This window comes from Maniola hyperantus, chromosome 13 (genome assembly GCF_902806685.2).
Source record: "Maniola hyperantus chromosome 13, iAphHyp1.2, whole genome shotgun sequence".
Taxonomy (NCBI): domain Eukaryota; kingdom Metazoa; phylum Arthropoda; class Insecta; order Lepidoptera; family Nymphalidae; genus Maniola; species Maniola hyperantus.
The window spans coordinates 3,684,650-3,701,536 of NC_048548.1; the positions used below are offsets into that span (position 1 = coordinate 3,684,650).

The 16,887-nt window shown below is 36.3% G+C and overlaps 2 protein-coding genes across 14 annotated transcripts in view; one reads left to right on the plus strand and one right to left on the minus strand.

Moving 5' to 3' along the window:
• Positions 1–525: 525 nt before the first annotated feature.
• TBC1D16 (TBC1 domain family member 16) lies at positions 526–10,851 on the minus strand. 2 transcript variants are annotated; one of them, XM_034974588.2, is made up of 7 exons: positions 9,853–10,851; positions 8,360–8,556; positions 6,432–6,942; positions 5,954–6,098; positions 4,661–4,767; positions 4,293–4,474; positions 526–4,169 (listed from the first exon to the last, which is right to left on the minus strand). In XM_034974588.2, exons 1-7 carry the CDS (start codon positions 10,722–10,724, stop codon positions 3,976–3,978), a joined length of 2,208 nt encoding a protein of 735 aa, XP_034830479.1. In that variant the 5' UTR covers positions 10,725–10,851; the 3' UTR covers positions 526–3,975. The 2 variants fall into 2 exon arrangements, with proteins under 2 accessions (XP_034830479.1, XP_034830478.1); XM_034974587.2 differs by having other exon boundaries at positions 6,432–6,933; positions 9,853–10,736.
• A 1,770-nt stretch (positions 10,852–12,621) lies between these two features.
• LOC117987844 ((E3-independent) E2 ubiquitin-conjugating enzyme) overlaps positions 12,622–16,887 on the plus strand; it is a 31,324-nt gene continuing 27,058 nt past the window's right edge. For 8 of the 12 annotated variants that reach the window (XM_069502657.1, XM_069502666.1, XM_069502665.1 and 5 more), the window contains exons 1-2: positions 12,622–12,951; positions 13,698–13,937. In XM_069502657.1, the coding sequence (XP_069358758.1) occupies positions 12,727–12,951; positions 13,698–13,937 (465 nt within the window). In that variant the 5' untranslated portion in view covers positions 12,622–12,726. The remainder of the gene's footprint in view (positions 12,952–13,697; positions 13,938–16,887) is intronic. The other 4 variants (XM_069502660.1, XM_069502668.1, XM_069502662.1 and 1 more) reach the window with 1 other exon arrangement.

A 16,887-nucleotide genomic window follows, 5' to 3' on the forward strand; every position in this document is an offset into this window, starting at 1 on the left:
AATGACAACAGCATAAATCAACAGTAGTAACGGGTAACATTAGAAATATGTTATAGACCATTGTTAAACACTGTGAGCCGATATGGCTCAATGGATCGATCGCCTGCAAAAAATAATTTTAAACTAATATTTAAAAGCGTTCTTTGCTTATATGCATCTCTGTACTCTGCAGGCTGTAGGTAGAGATAAGAAAATAGAGATAAACCGTGGCGTGGCCATAAGTAGATGTAGGTAGATTTTAAATAATACCGTTATTAATTAATTAAAATCTACCTACACAAATAATTGTCTATTGACTGATTCGCTCGGGTGAGTCCGTCTCCGGGATGCAAGCTATCTCTGTACCTTTATGGTACCTACCTTTCGACAAGTTCGTCACGATTAAGCGGATACGCCATGAAAAGGTAATATATAGACCACGGAACAGAAATATAGACAGACACACTTTCGTATTTCTACCAGAGACTTCAGTTTAACCCAAGTATCTAGAATCTTGATGTCTTTGATTGATACTTTCCCTCGGCCAATCTTTACATACGAAATGAAAAACATTTTAACATGCTGTAATAATAGTACATTTATTAATATATTCGTAGTAATTAATATTATATTAAAAGATATGACTATACAGTGTTTGTATTTCCCTTTATCTCAGCCCGGTACAAGCAGATCAATATTTTCAATTATATTATCACAGAATATACGCATTAGGTACAATTCACAGTGTGCGAATAATGAAATTAAATATAGGTAGCTAATTAGCCTCAGCCTCACAGATAAAAACATGTATGTACCTATTATGGAGTTTTTACAATTTCTTAGACTGCATAGTGCACTAGGTACTATAAAAATAAATTCAAAATGTCACTATCAAGTATCGCGCAAACGGAAAATAAAATGAAAATAACTATTGTTGCACATTTATGTACCAAATCGTTATTTTCTCATTATTAGGGACACCTAATAAATTAACATTAATCCTTTGCAGTTATTAAAGTACCTAAGTACCTATATAACTTATATAGTCCGTAAAAAATGACTCCTCACGTGCCATTTTAACTCTATGGGTAAACTGTCATGATGTCAAAAGTACGGTTCAAAATAAAGACTAAAATCGTACTTTTGACATGAAATTTGTCACATAAAATGACGCGTGAGGAGTCTTTTTTACGCATTATAACACGTAGTTGCCAAAATACCTAATAATTTAGTTGTTTATTTAAAATTTAAAGAAATAGTGCATAAGGAAATGCGGTCGAACTTAAAAAAACTTGTGCGCTCTTATTTAAATTTAAAGAATTAATGAAAATCTACTTGGGTAGGTACAGTTAAGTAGGTAGGTAGGTAGGTACCTATGCCTACCTTCTATAAATGCGTGCAACACAAATTAATAGGCATAAGTACCTAATAGAAAAATACAAGCAATTTTTTTTGGCTATTTGCAACAACCTGAATCATTATCATTTCAACTGTCTGTCCAGCGGTGATTCGCTAACTCAGTGATCAACAATGAATGATAGCCACCGAGCTTTTTGACATTAGTTGGTTTGACATTGCTATTTCACGTGATACTAAAATCATTTTTCATAGAAAACCTTCAATGGATTAAAAATAAATGTCCAATAATTGATCAGAGTTAGCGGATCACCCGCAGATTGGCCCAGGTACACAAATAAGTTTAATTTTAGCAACTAGGTACTTTTTTTAGGTCTACTATTAGAACATGCGATTTATCATTTTAAATCTGTGAGGTGTAAGTACCTATTATGAATATTTTTAAATATGTAGGTACGGAACACGTTTTCTTGATATGTCGTACTTTCCTACACAGAGTTAGAATAAACTAGTCAAAGTTATATCTAGGTTTTAATTTAATACTTATGTCTAACTAATTGGTACCTATACCTACCTACCTGCTTGACGCGTTTTAGGCATTTAGATCATAGGTACAAAGGTGATTCTCGACACAGCACACGTTTTGTTTTGTTTAATTGTGAAATCGCAGGGTTTCAATCCTGGGCATGCACGTTTGACGCAATTTAAGCAATTAGGTATATTTCTTACTTTCTTTAGGTAACGACGAAGGAAAACATCGTGAGGAAACCTGCATGCCTGCGGTGTCGTCTGCCAATCCGCACTTGGCCAGCATAATGGACTTTGGCCTAAACTCTTCTAATTCTGAGAGGAGATCTGAGGAATACGATATACCGTACGTCATCATTAATTGTGTTTGCAGAAACGTCAGAACGTGTAAAATGATTTGTAGCAAATACATTGCGTAGCACTTCCCTACGTAAAGTTTTAATGCAAGATTTGATGAAAAAAATTATTGATACTTATTTAGGTTTTTTCTTTCTTACTAACGTTTTCAATAGAAATCGTAAGGGATGAATTATTAATGATCGTGTTATTTACAAAGCTGAGACAATTACTAAATTCTAAAAATTGAATCATCTTGGTGTAGAAATACAGCTGATAAGTAGTTTCCAACATTTGTTTTATATTGAATTTATATAATTCAAATAGGCAAGATTTCTACAATGCATAATTTTCTTATATTCATATAGAAAACGAAAAAACTAAATGGTTTTCATATTAGTAGTGGGAATATCGCAACAAGAACAAATTATTTTTACTAATTACCTTTTACATTTATAGCTTGAATTAGATATTATGTGAATACCTAGTATTCAACAATTATTACTAGAATACAAATCGAATTATAACACAGTAGGTACCTACTAACCTAACTGTTATATACTTACTATTATACAACTAATATTAAATACTATACTAATACTGTATTTGTACTGTTACATAATATTCATAACATAGATGTCAATACGAACATTTATTTAGGTAACGTTATAAGTTGTCCAAAAATTATGTTTATTTTGATTAAAATTATTCGTTTCCTTTCTAATGTCGCGATAGTGCATGTGATAATTGTTGCACTAAAAATATTAATAATTATTACCTAATCATATATATAAATAACTTTAAAACAATTAATAAATATTCTTTAAACTTTGCATACCTATCTTCATTATAATTAATTTCATTAAATTGTTACTTCTATTATATGTTACTACATTAAGTAATAAACCCTTTATATTTTACAGTTTATATAAAACCATGTCTTTTGTTTAAGAAGTTAAAAATATGTCGGTTGCAACGCTTATATTATGTCTTATCGGGGTCTTATCTTATCTCATTCGTTTTCAAAAAGTTTTTAATTTAATATTTACATTTCTATTTAAATTGACATGGTACTCATTAAATTTCGATTTTTTGTTAGTAGTAATAGAGAAAAGAAAATCTTCAACATGTTTTAACTTTTAACTACTGATATTTTATTTGGCTGAGATCGAATATCAAAATATGACTAGAAGATTCATTAAAAATATTATTTATATTTAAAAGAAAAATATTTACCTAACTCAGACCAGTAATTTAGGAATCTTCGGTCGCTTATAAGTAATCAAAATACATATCGGTATAGGCACAAAGAAGGGTAAAAGTCCTGTATCTAAAGCATGCTTAGTATAATCTGGCTAGAAATTTTAATCAAATCTACCTAGTTACCATATTCACTATCCATATTATAGTTGTCTACTTAAAAACACCAACCCGCATCGGCAAAAATTTCGCTAAGCAGTGGTCGTGTGCTACTTGAACCACATAAGTAAACTTACAAGTTCCTACCTACGTACTTACCAGTAACTTCAAGCGGTACGAGTGCCGCGAAGTGCTGGTTTGCATTTGATGGCTAATGTATTGACAACGCGTCTAAGCGTGCCTTTGAACGAGGCTACAAAATATAATATGGTACACGTGAACGGAACTATGCGTTTTTAAATATTTTTGTGCCCAGCGATATTATTGCCGCTATGGTTGTAATATTTAGATATATAGAATGGTTCTTCGTCGTATATTATCAAAATATCGATATGTATTTCTTTATACAGAACTACTTTACTGTACAGCGTATTCACAAAAGTCATGCGCGCCCGTGCATTCGACACTCGGCCTATGCGTGGAGTCCCATATACCGGGACCGCATCTCTGGCACATCCCAACTAAGGTGCAAGGGATGCGGACCAATTGTCTAAACTGGTAGAGTAGACCACGAGCTTTTCGAAGTATGAGTCGACCATCCATATACATCGCTGTAAAAGTGAAATATTCAAAATTAAAAAGTGGGGTTAGATAAAAAAACTAAAGAGATTTTTTGAGAAAAACTGCACACGAAGCTGTTCATCCTATTAACATGATAGGTGTTTTAGTCTTACCTAATGAACTGAAGTGCAGCAACATCTCGTCAGTGTTGAGGTCCTGTGCGATGACGTCATCAGCATACACGGCAATGATGGCGAGGCAGAGGAACAAGTGGAAGTAGTCCGTCTGGTAGTTGGCCCAACATGCTTCCCACATACGTAAGGCCACCGCTTCGGTAAACTCGCGTTTGAAACACCTAGTCAAAACAACCATAATTATTTTAATATCATAGTCCAGTTACTTATCTTCCGTTCAAGTCCAAGGTTCTGGGAGATATTAGCTCATGATATTTAAACTTTTAACTTTGGGAACATGTCTAAAATCTACCACTCTGATGCAATTAAAAATTGGAGGGAGATATTTATATGCCTAGGATACTTACAGTAAAATCCAACGATGACAAAAGAGAAGTTCCATAGCGTCGACGTGTTTCTCTAAGTGCTTGTAGAAATGTGGCAGCATGATCCTTATCAGCTCGCGCAAGTAGCTCTGAAACGGGTGATTTGTTATGTAATGTATGGAGTGGATGTGGTACGTTGTCGTCTAGCTCCTACACTACACGCCACACACTGTAGAGTGATCGTGGATCAGGAGTCAGGGTAGCATATGGCTAGGAAATGCGACAAACGTGCGCGTGACGTCTATGGCAGGGAGCCAATACTTCAGGTCAGGAGTAAGAGAATTACGCAATATTAATATATTTCGTAATTCTCTTACTCGTAAAGTATCTGTACGTTTGTAACTGCACTTTTTTCTCTCACTAAGCTTTGTATCCATTGAAAAGATACTGATTAAAAGCTGATAAACTGTTCTCTTTTTTATGAGATAAAAATATACATTTTGGCACATTATACAAATCGCAGCACCGTGTTCACGTCTGCTTATGTTACAGAAAGTATGAGCGTAAATGCCACACATCTTCTCCATCCTCCATATCCGCCGAATAAAATGCCTTCGAGACAATTGTCTAATGGTGTAGGCACATCAACCAGGTATAATAATGAGGAGTACTTAATACAACAAACATTTTTGTAGAAAGAAACCTAACTACGCTTTCATTAAGACGGCTATTCAGTCGTGTAGGTTTCTTTGTATAGCCAGCGCGGTAGCCTTGCGGCAGATAATTAAAATGCAAAAGAGCATTCAACTTAGTAAAATAAAAGCACTATAGAACTTAATGAGCGTTATTTTCTTAAGTGGATATATTATGATGCAATGTAGACGATTTTATAGAAATCCTACCTCTGCTGAACTCGAGTGCTTTCGCACTTTGAGCACCCATGAAGATTATGTAGGTATATGAATGCGGAATATCTACTACTTATAACTAGGACTTAAATAAAGCTGATCAATAGTAATTTAATAATTTCCTTTACCAACTACTTTTATTAATTAGTAGTATACCTAAGTAAACTATTTTACTCGACGCGCTGTTAGACAATTTTCGAGCGTGCGTTATGCATAATATACGCTTGTCGCATCCTTGTACTAGAAGTTATTTCTTTTCCCTCCACTTATAACATCACATCAAGAGTCAATAAGCATGTTCTAGGCAAGCGCGTTCGATCTTAGACTGGTCATCATATTTTATCTATGAGTATGATTACAGCTGATTTGTAAATTATAAATTAAAACAAAAGAAGATATAAGAAGTTTTGATAAAAGTGATAATTACCAAGTTATTATCCATATCGTTATCGGTGGGTGTGCATACAAATATCGCACGCTGCATAAGACCAACAAAGCACCAGAATGCCTCCGCTTCGCATTTAATTTCACAGAGAACAGGTGCCAGAAGGTCACTCATGCCTTGCGTATACCTATAAATAAAGAATTTGAAACTTCTACATCAAAAGCATACGTTTTCACTGATAGAGGTTAAAATGGAAAAAGTGAAATTAGCGATCATTATTCGTATGAACGTGGCGGTAAGTGAAATCATTGGTTGTGCAGCTTCGCTTCTGCCTAACATTTTTATTTTTAAGAAGCTTTTGCCTATGAATCCATGTGGATTGCTGGGTGAAAGTTATACTCTATGCAAAGTGCTAAATAATGTCAAGATTGGTCCAGCGTTAGAGTTAACTACGAAAAGATTACCAACACACACTTTATAGGTAGATCAATTTTTAATACGGTAATAACGAAGAACTTACCCTAATGCTGGATTGTAGACAGCATAATTCAATAAAATATTCTTCATAATCTCCACATTATAATTGTTTTCACCGGCAAAGAAAGGATTTCCTCTATCAGTTCTCACTACATCTTTCTCGATAACGCTCTGAACATTTTTCCAGAACACTGCATGCTGTTCTGGCGTCATTTTCTCTAACCGTCTCCTCATTACTTCCTCATACTCTCTTGTCCTGATCTGAAGTATAACTTCTCTTTCGTCATAAGTAGAATTATACGGGTAGCAATGTAAAAGGAAGGGCCAAACTTCCCTCCTAAGCTCTTTGTCGAGACCTCCGAAAAACACGCATTTTCTTAGAAACAAATCATCTTCAATGATCCCTTTAGCGTTCATGAATTTGCCATAGAAAAGTTCAGGTGTTATTTTTGGTGGTTTCCCTTCTTCTGGGTGCTGTTCGGACTTTTGAACCTCAGGTCGGCACACCATGAAGTGTCGATACGGTAAATTAGGTTCCTCTGAGCCTGAAAAAGCTTTATTAAAAACTACTATGTTTAAAAATTGTCATTTCTTTATACTTACTTAAACTTACGAACCTAGGTACCTACAAAAATATAATATTTATCAAAGTACATGTATAGTTTAATTAGGCTAGCAAACATGCACGATTTAATATTGATTCGGTTTATCGAATATGTAGACAAACAGTAGGTATCTAGCTGTTGGATAATTTTTAAATACATACGAAAGAAAATAAAGTTGCAACACTACTGCGCAATGTATTTACTACAAATCGAAACGCACGCCCAGCTTAGACTGCCAGCGCCGCTAAGATTGAAGAGCTGCTAAACTAAGCGACGCCCTTTCTTTATTGCCCCCTACACGAACTCTAGCTGCTGTTCTCTCTGAACTCCTAATGAGTCGTATGAAAGTTTCAAATTCCAGGTCAAACTAAGTAATTCAGCAATCGCGACGTGACGAAAGTTTTAGATATTAATTTACACATAGTTATTTCATGAAAGCTAGGTATGTTGGTACCTACGGGTATGAACCTAGCCTTTATTTTGATAATAATATCACTACCTAACCTACCCATATTATAAATGCGAAAGTATGTTTGTTTGTTGGTTTATTGGTTTGTCCTTCCATCACGTCGCAAGTACGGCACAACGGATTGACGTGATTTTTGCATGAGTACAGTTGAAGGGTCTGTGGCTGAACCTGGATATAGGATACTTTTTTCCCCGGCAAATCAAACAGTTGCCATGGGATTTAAAAAACCTAAGGCTGCCTGTGCACTAGTGCGGAGCGGAGCGGAGTATAGTTGACCAATCAGAGTTTTGTCAGATGACGGAATAAAATTATCGCGTTATTTACCGACAATCTGATTGGTTTGCTAAATACACCTCCGCTGCACTCCGCACCAGTGGACAGGCAGCCTAAATCCACGCGAACGAAGTCGCGGGCATCAGCTAGTAGGTAAATCAATAATATGTTACAATTGTAATTATTAACATAATAAGTATTATGAGGCAGACATTTTTAAATCACAGATACTATTCACTTCCACAGTTTTATATTTTGGTACCTAAAGTAAAATAAAATAAATAAAATAAAAATCTTTTTATTCGTATAAACTTTTACAAGTACTTACGAATAGTCGGATGCATCTACCACTGGTTCGGAATGCCTTTCCTACCGAGAAGAACCAGCAAGAAACTCGGCGGTTGCTCTTTTCAAATATTTGATATAGGTACAAGATTATGCCATGTATAAAATAGTATTTGCAGTCTTGTGCGTTGCTGGAACGAGCTGCAGGTCAAATCCACGCTCTTTTATCATTTAGATAGGTAATCTTCAATTGTGTAATATGCTTTTTTCAGGAGCATATTTTTAATAGATTTTATAAGAACTTATTGAAGATATTTTTAAAAGAACTTATAATGTTACCTGGAGTGAGTTTAATATTGTGCAGCAACGAATGCCACCTGTGCAGCACTTGCGCGAGATGATCCAGGCCTCCGTGATGGAAGTGCAGTATCTTGTACTGGGACTCCCGTGACGCGACGACCAGTTGACCGCACGTGCAGTTGTCGTCGTTGAAGAACAACCGTAGTGACCTCATCTGGCTGAGGTCTACTGAGAACCTGTTTTAAACTTATGATTTTAGGCTTATTTCGTGGTTTAACGACATAGGTACTTATCTATATCGAAGCCGTAGCCAGGCGGGGGGTTTGGGGGTTTGAAAATTCTACCCCCAAGGGGGTTAAATTGGTTAAATACGGGATGAAAGTTTGTATGAAAATCCGTAATTTTTAGAGTCCCGAACTCGTCTTGGCTAAAATGTATAGGGTTCGTTATGCCCAAAAATATTTTCGTTCGCCAAATGTTAACACAGACGGCAGACCTATGTAATTCCCTTACCGTGACAATTATGTGTACGCACATACTCATAATAATGTATTGCAGGAATATACAGAGGAATAAACAATATAATAGGCATATATGGTCCTCTGAGCTTCATTTATTACAGCGGCTGAAATACCTAGCGTGGGAGGTCGTTAGACCGTAATAAAGGCATTCCATAGGGACCGAGACCTGACGGAATGCAAGGGATAATGGTTGTGGGCTGCTTATTTACGTTTTGGCACGTAATATGCCAAGCCATGTGGTTTCAAGGTGTTTTGGTTTTTAGCTGAAACAGCTGGGCGCTTTTAAGCTGAAAGAAAGCGATGTCTTAATAATTCAATACTTAAGTCTCTAATGGATTTTTTCAGTAGATCGTAGTGGTAGGTACGACGTTCGTAGTAGTCGGTGTATGACTTCAATCCTTTACGTTCCGGTAATCAGTGACTATTCAGGCCAAAAATTTCGATTACGAAACTGTTCGCTTTTGATTTTTGGGAGGTAGGTAAGTAAATATTAGATGCTGGTCAAACAATAAATAATTTATTGATAGGTACTTAGTACACACATTGAGAGGTACACAGGACGTTGAAAAGGATGTGGATTGTGGACTAGTTGGTGTTGCATTACTGCACACACTTTTACAAGCTTGATGATAATATGCAAGGTTTTTTCGTACCTATTCTATTCCTCTATGCATTTATAAACTTAAATAAACTATGAGTACGTTTTTGTGTATAGATACAATTGAGTAGGTACAATAGTTTCTACTTGTGGCATAAAAAATCAGTGTTTGGGAAATCATCCGTCAGATTAAACGGAGCCAATTTCAGAAGATCGTTTTATGAATCGAACTTTGGAGGCAGTAGGCATTGATATAATATCACGATGATCCTATAAATAATCGCACCTTTAAAGAAATACCTACCTGGAAACCCCGTTACATAACGAAGCAATTGAAATGTCAGCAGTTAAAGAATCTGAAAACGATTTGAAACGTTATTAAAATACAATTTTATTATGTGCTCAGAACTCACCTTCGACATTTTAAAGGTTGCCGTCTTTGCGGCACTGGCGAACTGTGAACGCTATCCGGGAATACCAGATTGTGCTTCAATGCCAAAAATTCTGGCGTGCTCATCCAATTAGGGTTACCCTCGTCACATGAACTCATCGACAGAGATCTCATAAAGCTCCCAGAAACTGAATCAGGGGTCAGATCGACGTTCTCAACATTGGGGTTGGAGATTGTGATGTTAACTGACGTCATTGACTGCGAGCGCACGTGTCGGTCAAATTCACATACTGGTTCCTTGGAATCCTCTTTATCTAACGACACAAATACTTCGTCCTTACTGGAATCCGCTGACTTTATTGTTGGCTTAGAACTTGAAGATAATTCCTGTGTCGTATCGTTTTGCGTATACCGTGTGTCACTAGATTTAATGCTCTGTTTATCTGAATTGGAATTAATACTGGTTGTGTCTGAGGAGTCCGAAAATGCGTTTTCATTATTTGCGTACTTCCTCGTCTTTTTCGGAGGAGATTTTTGTCGTGGAATGTTCTGTGGATTGGTAGGTTTGACACCGCAGCCGAGCTCATCACTGGGGCTGGTTTCGACGGCAGAAGGACATTTTTTTAATGTAGTGTTCGGTATCCAGTTAAGGAACAGAGTCGGTCGTTTGGCTTTGTTGTGTTGGTCTGTAAACACTTTTGTTGTTACCGTCAAGTATCCCGGATGGTGTACGATATCCAATTCATGCCTCGCGATCGTCGGTGGATGGACGCACACGTTGTTCTTGCAAAATAAAATTTCATTGTCGACGTAATCGGGGGGTTCCTCGTTATCATCAAACTCGAGGCCGAGGAAGTAGCTCGAAGCGCGTTTAATGAGTTCGGGCAGAGGCATAGTGGTTTACATCTCTGATATTGCGTCTTGATGTTATCACTCTCGCGTCGGACCCTTTTAAACGCGGTGGGAGTACTACGCGGCGCGCATGTAAACACCCACACTGAGTGAAATATTATGTTGATAGCGCAGTATTGATCGGAAGCCGGCCGCGATGATGCCAACGTCAGCTGTGACACAATACCCTCGGTGTTTTGCTCATTGTTACCAGCAATGAATACTTTGACCTATTAGCGTTTGAATTGATTAATTAACTGATGCCTATAACACGAGTGTACAACTTATTTTAGGCATCGGTGGCTTAACCTAATTTTGGTTGTAGTTTTGGTGAAACAATAAATTATTTATTTATTTATTATTTATTAACTACATAATATTATCTAGATGTAGGTCTGTACTAATATCCTTAAGCAGATAATATATTAGGAGTGCGCAGGGGCACATAACATTTTTTTGTGGCATTGTCCTTAAGATAACACGCGACCCGCCCCGGCGCCGCACGCGGCACGGGTAGCTTAATACAACTTTCGCAGGGATCTCTATTTTTTTGGAAAATAAAACATAGCTTATGTTACTCAAGGATAATGTAGCCTTCCACTAGTGAAATAATTTTCAAAATCTGTTCAGAATCCAGAGACACAAATACACTTTACCTCTTAGTAACTACCTTACCTAATATTTACGTAGGTACCTAATAATGGTCCTACATGTAATTTATACATAGGTACCTAACTACTATTGATAAAAAAGTCGGTAGGCATTAGGATTGTACCGAGTAATCTACTGCCTATCCCTTGCATAATATCAATTCCTAGATCTCCTTGTAAGTCTACCTATCGAACAAATACCTAGGCAAAATCTATGTGATAATCTTAAATCGTAAGACACTGGGGTCCCAAGGTATTCTAGCAGAAAACCGACTTCATACTGGAAAACGCAGCGTTGGCAAACTACCCGCTAGCTAGGGGTACCTACAGACGAGATCAAACGAGTCACAAGATGCCGCTGGATTCAGCGTCGCAAGACAGTGGCCTGTCGAATTCCCTTCAACAGATCAGATCTATCTCGCAGTGGACTTCTATCGGTCAAATTTCATGTCAGAAGTATGATTTTAGCAAAGAATTTCGATGTACTACTACGATGGATATTAGTCCTTATTTTAAAGGTGATGCTGGGTGAAACGCACTTTTGACATAACAGTTGACCCATGCGTCAAAATGGCGCTTGAGGAGTCATTTCGTACGGACTAACTATAAAGGAAATGGGAAATAGATTAATAATAAGTAATTAATACACTTACTAGCGAGACCAATAATTAATCTTTGTAAAAAAATATAAGTTTTTTGGGTTTATGCATGGTTTTGATTTGAGCAATTTGAATTTTATGTAGGTATTGTAAAAATATTAGCACTGACAATTATTAATGTATGCATGACATGCTTGACATTGACAATATTGACATATTATTAAAGTCAAGTAAAACTTAAAGCTAGCCTTATCTAATTACTATATAAATCATGACCGCGTGGAATGGTGCCAAGAATACTGGCTGCATTTCCGCGCTGGACAGCCAGGCTGATCCGTTGCGCAAAAAATGAGCCAGCCCTTTAGTCAAGTGTCATTTCGATCATTTGCAAACTCAGAATAATGACTGTTCTGTGTTTGCAAAATAATATTTTTTTAATATTTGTAAATAAAGCTTTTGAATTTTCGAAGCATTTGACACACTCAATTTTCGTTTTTTTAGTATGAAAATATAAATAGGTAAGTAAAAATAAAATAAATTTTATAATAATTTTGTTGAAATTGTACAACAATAACTGCGTATTACGAAACGGTTTGCATTATTTTCCGTTTATGCCGGGCGATGGCGTTTCCGTTGCATAATTATTATTTGACGCATGCGCGGTGCGCCACACATTGCAATCAGCTGTCAAAAAGAACTTATTCACGTAAAAAAACAAAATTATTTGTGTCCTGTCTTTTAATAATTCCCGTCAATATGGCGGGGCAAAATCCAGGATCGCCAACTGATTTTCAATATTTTTACGAGGATGAAGTGTATAAAATCAACAATCGTGGTCAAGTGGTCTTCGGTCTGGTTTTGGAGAACTATGAAGCCAACTCAAGTGATCAGGAGAGCGACATTGAAACACCTATTCAAAAAGGAGAAATTCGCGTTGTCTGGCATCCTTCAGGCACCGAACGGGTGATTTCGGAGAAGTCGGTAAGTATCAATCAATCGTTAAAAGTTACAATCTTTTTATACGCAGAACCACATGAGTACCTATTGTACTTAGATTCTTTTAAAAAGAAACATAAATCTTTTTGAATAGGTATTAAAAAAAATGAGGGTATGATGAAGAGGACCCATCTTACAGTATCGTAATTTTAGTAATTCCTGTAAAAATTTTTTTTAGATCTCCACATGTTTCGAGATTATTTTATTCACAATTAAAATGCTTAATATTTTAATCTAATTGGTATGAGGAAAAGCTAGAAATTTGATTGAAAATCATTTACTATACAATCATCTTCAAAAATTAGAGAAGTTTCAGACTGATTCATGCAGTTGTATAATAAGTACTTAAGTTACAATAATTGGAATTGTTACCTTACCATGTGCAAAATGTTATGAAAGAGTGAAGGTACCTAATGGTTTTTGGGCTAAATATTATAATTTATTTTGTCTACAAATTAAAGATATTCACAGCCAATTATCATAAAGAAGCACAAAATTTCAATTAACTTGCCAGTTGCCACACATCAAAGTAATAAGTCTTCTAGCCATGATTCCAGGACCCAACCAGGCTATACTTATTTTCTGAACTTTTATTACAAAATTTTAAGTTTGTTCTAATAATAAATGTTTATATTTTTGCCACAATTACGTACCGACTACCAAACCGACTATGTAAACCCTATAGTTGCCATATCATATTATAGTTGTGGCACGCATTGCAGTTTTAATAGTCCTATTCACAGGTGGGGTTAGCGGACCGTTCGCTCATGCCGGGCGACGTGGTGCGTCGTCTGATCGCAGGCAAGGACACCCAGCGAGGCTACTGCAGAGATATAGTCATGACGGCTGCTTTACAGATAGTGGGCACTAAACATGTGATCCCCAATGTAGCCAGCGAGAGGCTACAGCCGTTGGAAGAGTTTACACCTGATCTAGCTGTGTGCCTCGAATCTTGGGTTGGGACTTCTAAGGTGAGTAACTTTTGAATAGAAACCAATTTGTATCTATCTTATATCTAAATACATAAAAGGAAAAGGTGACTTACTGGCTGATCTATCAACGTACAGCTCAAACTACTGGACGTATAGGGCTGAAATTTTGAATGCTGATATCTATTATGATGTAGATGTCTGCTAAGAAAGGATTTTTGAAAATTCACCCCTAGAAGAGTAAAATAGGGGTTTGAAATTTTTGTAGTCCACGCGGACGAAGTCGCGAGCATAAGCTAGTATTGATATGAATTGGTTTCTCCATTTATTGGTACTTATTGAACTTACTTATACTTGGTTCTGGTAGTTATATTTGGTACTTATTGAAGTCTGAACACTAACAAGGACATTCAGGGCGGCTACTGCACATACATAGTTTTAACCATAGATTTTACCTATTCTTCTATTAAAGACAATAAATAAGTGAGAATCCAAACTAAAAATGCGAAAGTGTGTCCGTCTGCTAGCTTTTCACAGCGCAACAGTTTAACCAATTTTGATGAAATTTCTTACAGAGTTAGCTTACATCCAAGGCACATACTACTTTTGTCCTGGAAAATCAAAGAGTTCTTATGGGATTTTTAAAACCTAAATCTATCATCTAGTAAACAATAATTGTTTTAGTCTTGACTTTTATCTAATGAAAATTGAGATAGATATAAAACAGTGATTCATCATTGTTGTCAATCATTCACAGCATGTCAGCATTGTGGTTATTTATTTAGAGTCGGCTTACTGGTTAGTGTCAGCAATATTGATTTCAATGAAATTGAATATTTAGCTTTCATTTCATAATATGAAGTGTGGGTGGGGAAAAGGAGGAGGTTCTGAATTTTACCCACATGTATGCAGATAAAGCTTTTTAGGGTTCCGTAGTAAACAAGGAACCCTTATAGTTTCGCCATGTCCGTCCGTCCGTCTGTCTGTCTGTCCGTCCGTCCGTCCGTCCGTCCGTCCGTCCTCGGTTAATCTCAGAGACTATTAGTGCTAGAAATCTGTTATTTGGCATGGGTATAAACATTAATCACGCCGACAAAGTGGTGAAATAAAATTTTGATAAATATTTGTTTTTAGGGTAGCTCCCCTACATGTAAAGTGGGAATTAAATTTTTTTTTCTCGTCTATCCCATAGTGTGGGGTATCTTTGAATACGTCTTTTAAAAATACTGTGGGTGTGGGAACATCATTTTTCGATTTCTAGATTCGTTTGTAAAATATGATGTTTTAAAGTTCTAATTTTTGTTAGAGTCAAGTGTCCCTCTATCGGCCAAATGGTAGTATATAAGAACGTGATAAAATTCACAGCAGTAGTATATATAATCAATTTTAAAGGAATACTATCAGGGCTATGTAAAGTTCACAGGTTAAGGAGTTATATCTGTTTTTCGAGGATTGTGACTACGGAACCCTACACTGCGCGTGGCCCGCCACGCACTTTGCAACCTTTATTGCTAACCATTATTACAAAGAATGAAAATACAGGAGGCAAAAAACAAAGGATGACCTTATCACTACAGTGATCTCTTCCAGGCAACTTGTACTTAAGAACTTAGTTATCAGTGCAATATATTAAATTAAATATACGGAATGGCTTTTCCAAGCAAAAATCATTCTATGAAGCTGTCAAGTATATGATATAATAAATGATGCCCGCGACTTCGTCCACAAGAATTTATATTTATAAAAATCCTGTGGGAAATTGATTTTCTGGGATAAAAAGTAGTCTACGGCCATTTAAAGGATGCAAAGTTGTGGGCATCATCACAACTTTGTGTGGATTGAAATTTTTTAAATACCATGGGACCTCTTTGATTTTCCGGGACCAGAAGCCTATGTACTTCCTCGGAATGCAAGCTATCTCTGTACCAAATTTTGTTCATCAGTTAAACAGATGGGCTGTGAAAGGCTCACATACAGCCCGACACACTTTCGCATTCATTATGATATCAGTATGGATATGGACAAATATGGATTACTAGCTTATGCTCGCGACTTCGTCCGCGTGGACTACACAAATTTCAAAACCCTATCTCACCCCCTTAGGGGTTGAATTTTCAAAAATCCCTTAGCGGATGCCTACGTCATAACAGCTATCTACATGCCAAATTTCAGCCCGATCCGTCCAGTAGTTTGAGCTGTGCGTTGATAGATCTGTCAGTCAGTCAGTCACCTTTTCCTTTTATATATTTAGATAATGACACTTCTAAGCAAAAGCTGCAACACAATTTTATTTGGTAGGATTGGCCATTATTGGTGCAATAGTTCAGTAAACTGTAAAGTTTACTACCATTAGGTAAGGTAGTACATCAAAGACTATAATTCTATTTTTGTGCTGCAGAAAAGGGCTGTTCGAGCCATATACAGTATGGGGCCACGAGAGTCGCTGAGAACTAAATTTAGGGAAGTTAAAATTATGACAGTGCATAATCAATATATTTTTGAAAATTTACTGTACGTACATAAAAACATAAATAAATTTAAAAAAGAAGTGACTGTCATAATATAAATACTAGAAATAAAAATAAACTTGTAATGCCCGCCTCTAGGCTCAGTAAAGTTAGCAATTCATTTGCTCGTAATTCCATACGTTTCTATAATAAGCTTCCAGAAGACATATTGGAGATGTCTCTCAACAAGTTCAAAGTTTTCATAAAACGTAAACTAATTGAAAAATCCTATTACAATGTAAAGGATTATTTAAATGATAAGCAAGCTTGGGAATGAGTTGCTTAACGACTTTGTGATAGTTCTAATAAGTTTCAATAATTTTGTAAAGTGGTGATATTAAAAAGGGGTATTCTTTTTGGCTGAGTTTGTTGTGGGCTCTTCTCAGACCTGGGCGCGCTTGGAACCCTCGTAGCTTTAGTTTTAAGTTTGCGTAATAATTATCACCAGTATCTTACAAATCTAACACCATACCAGACAATCAATA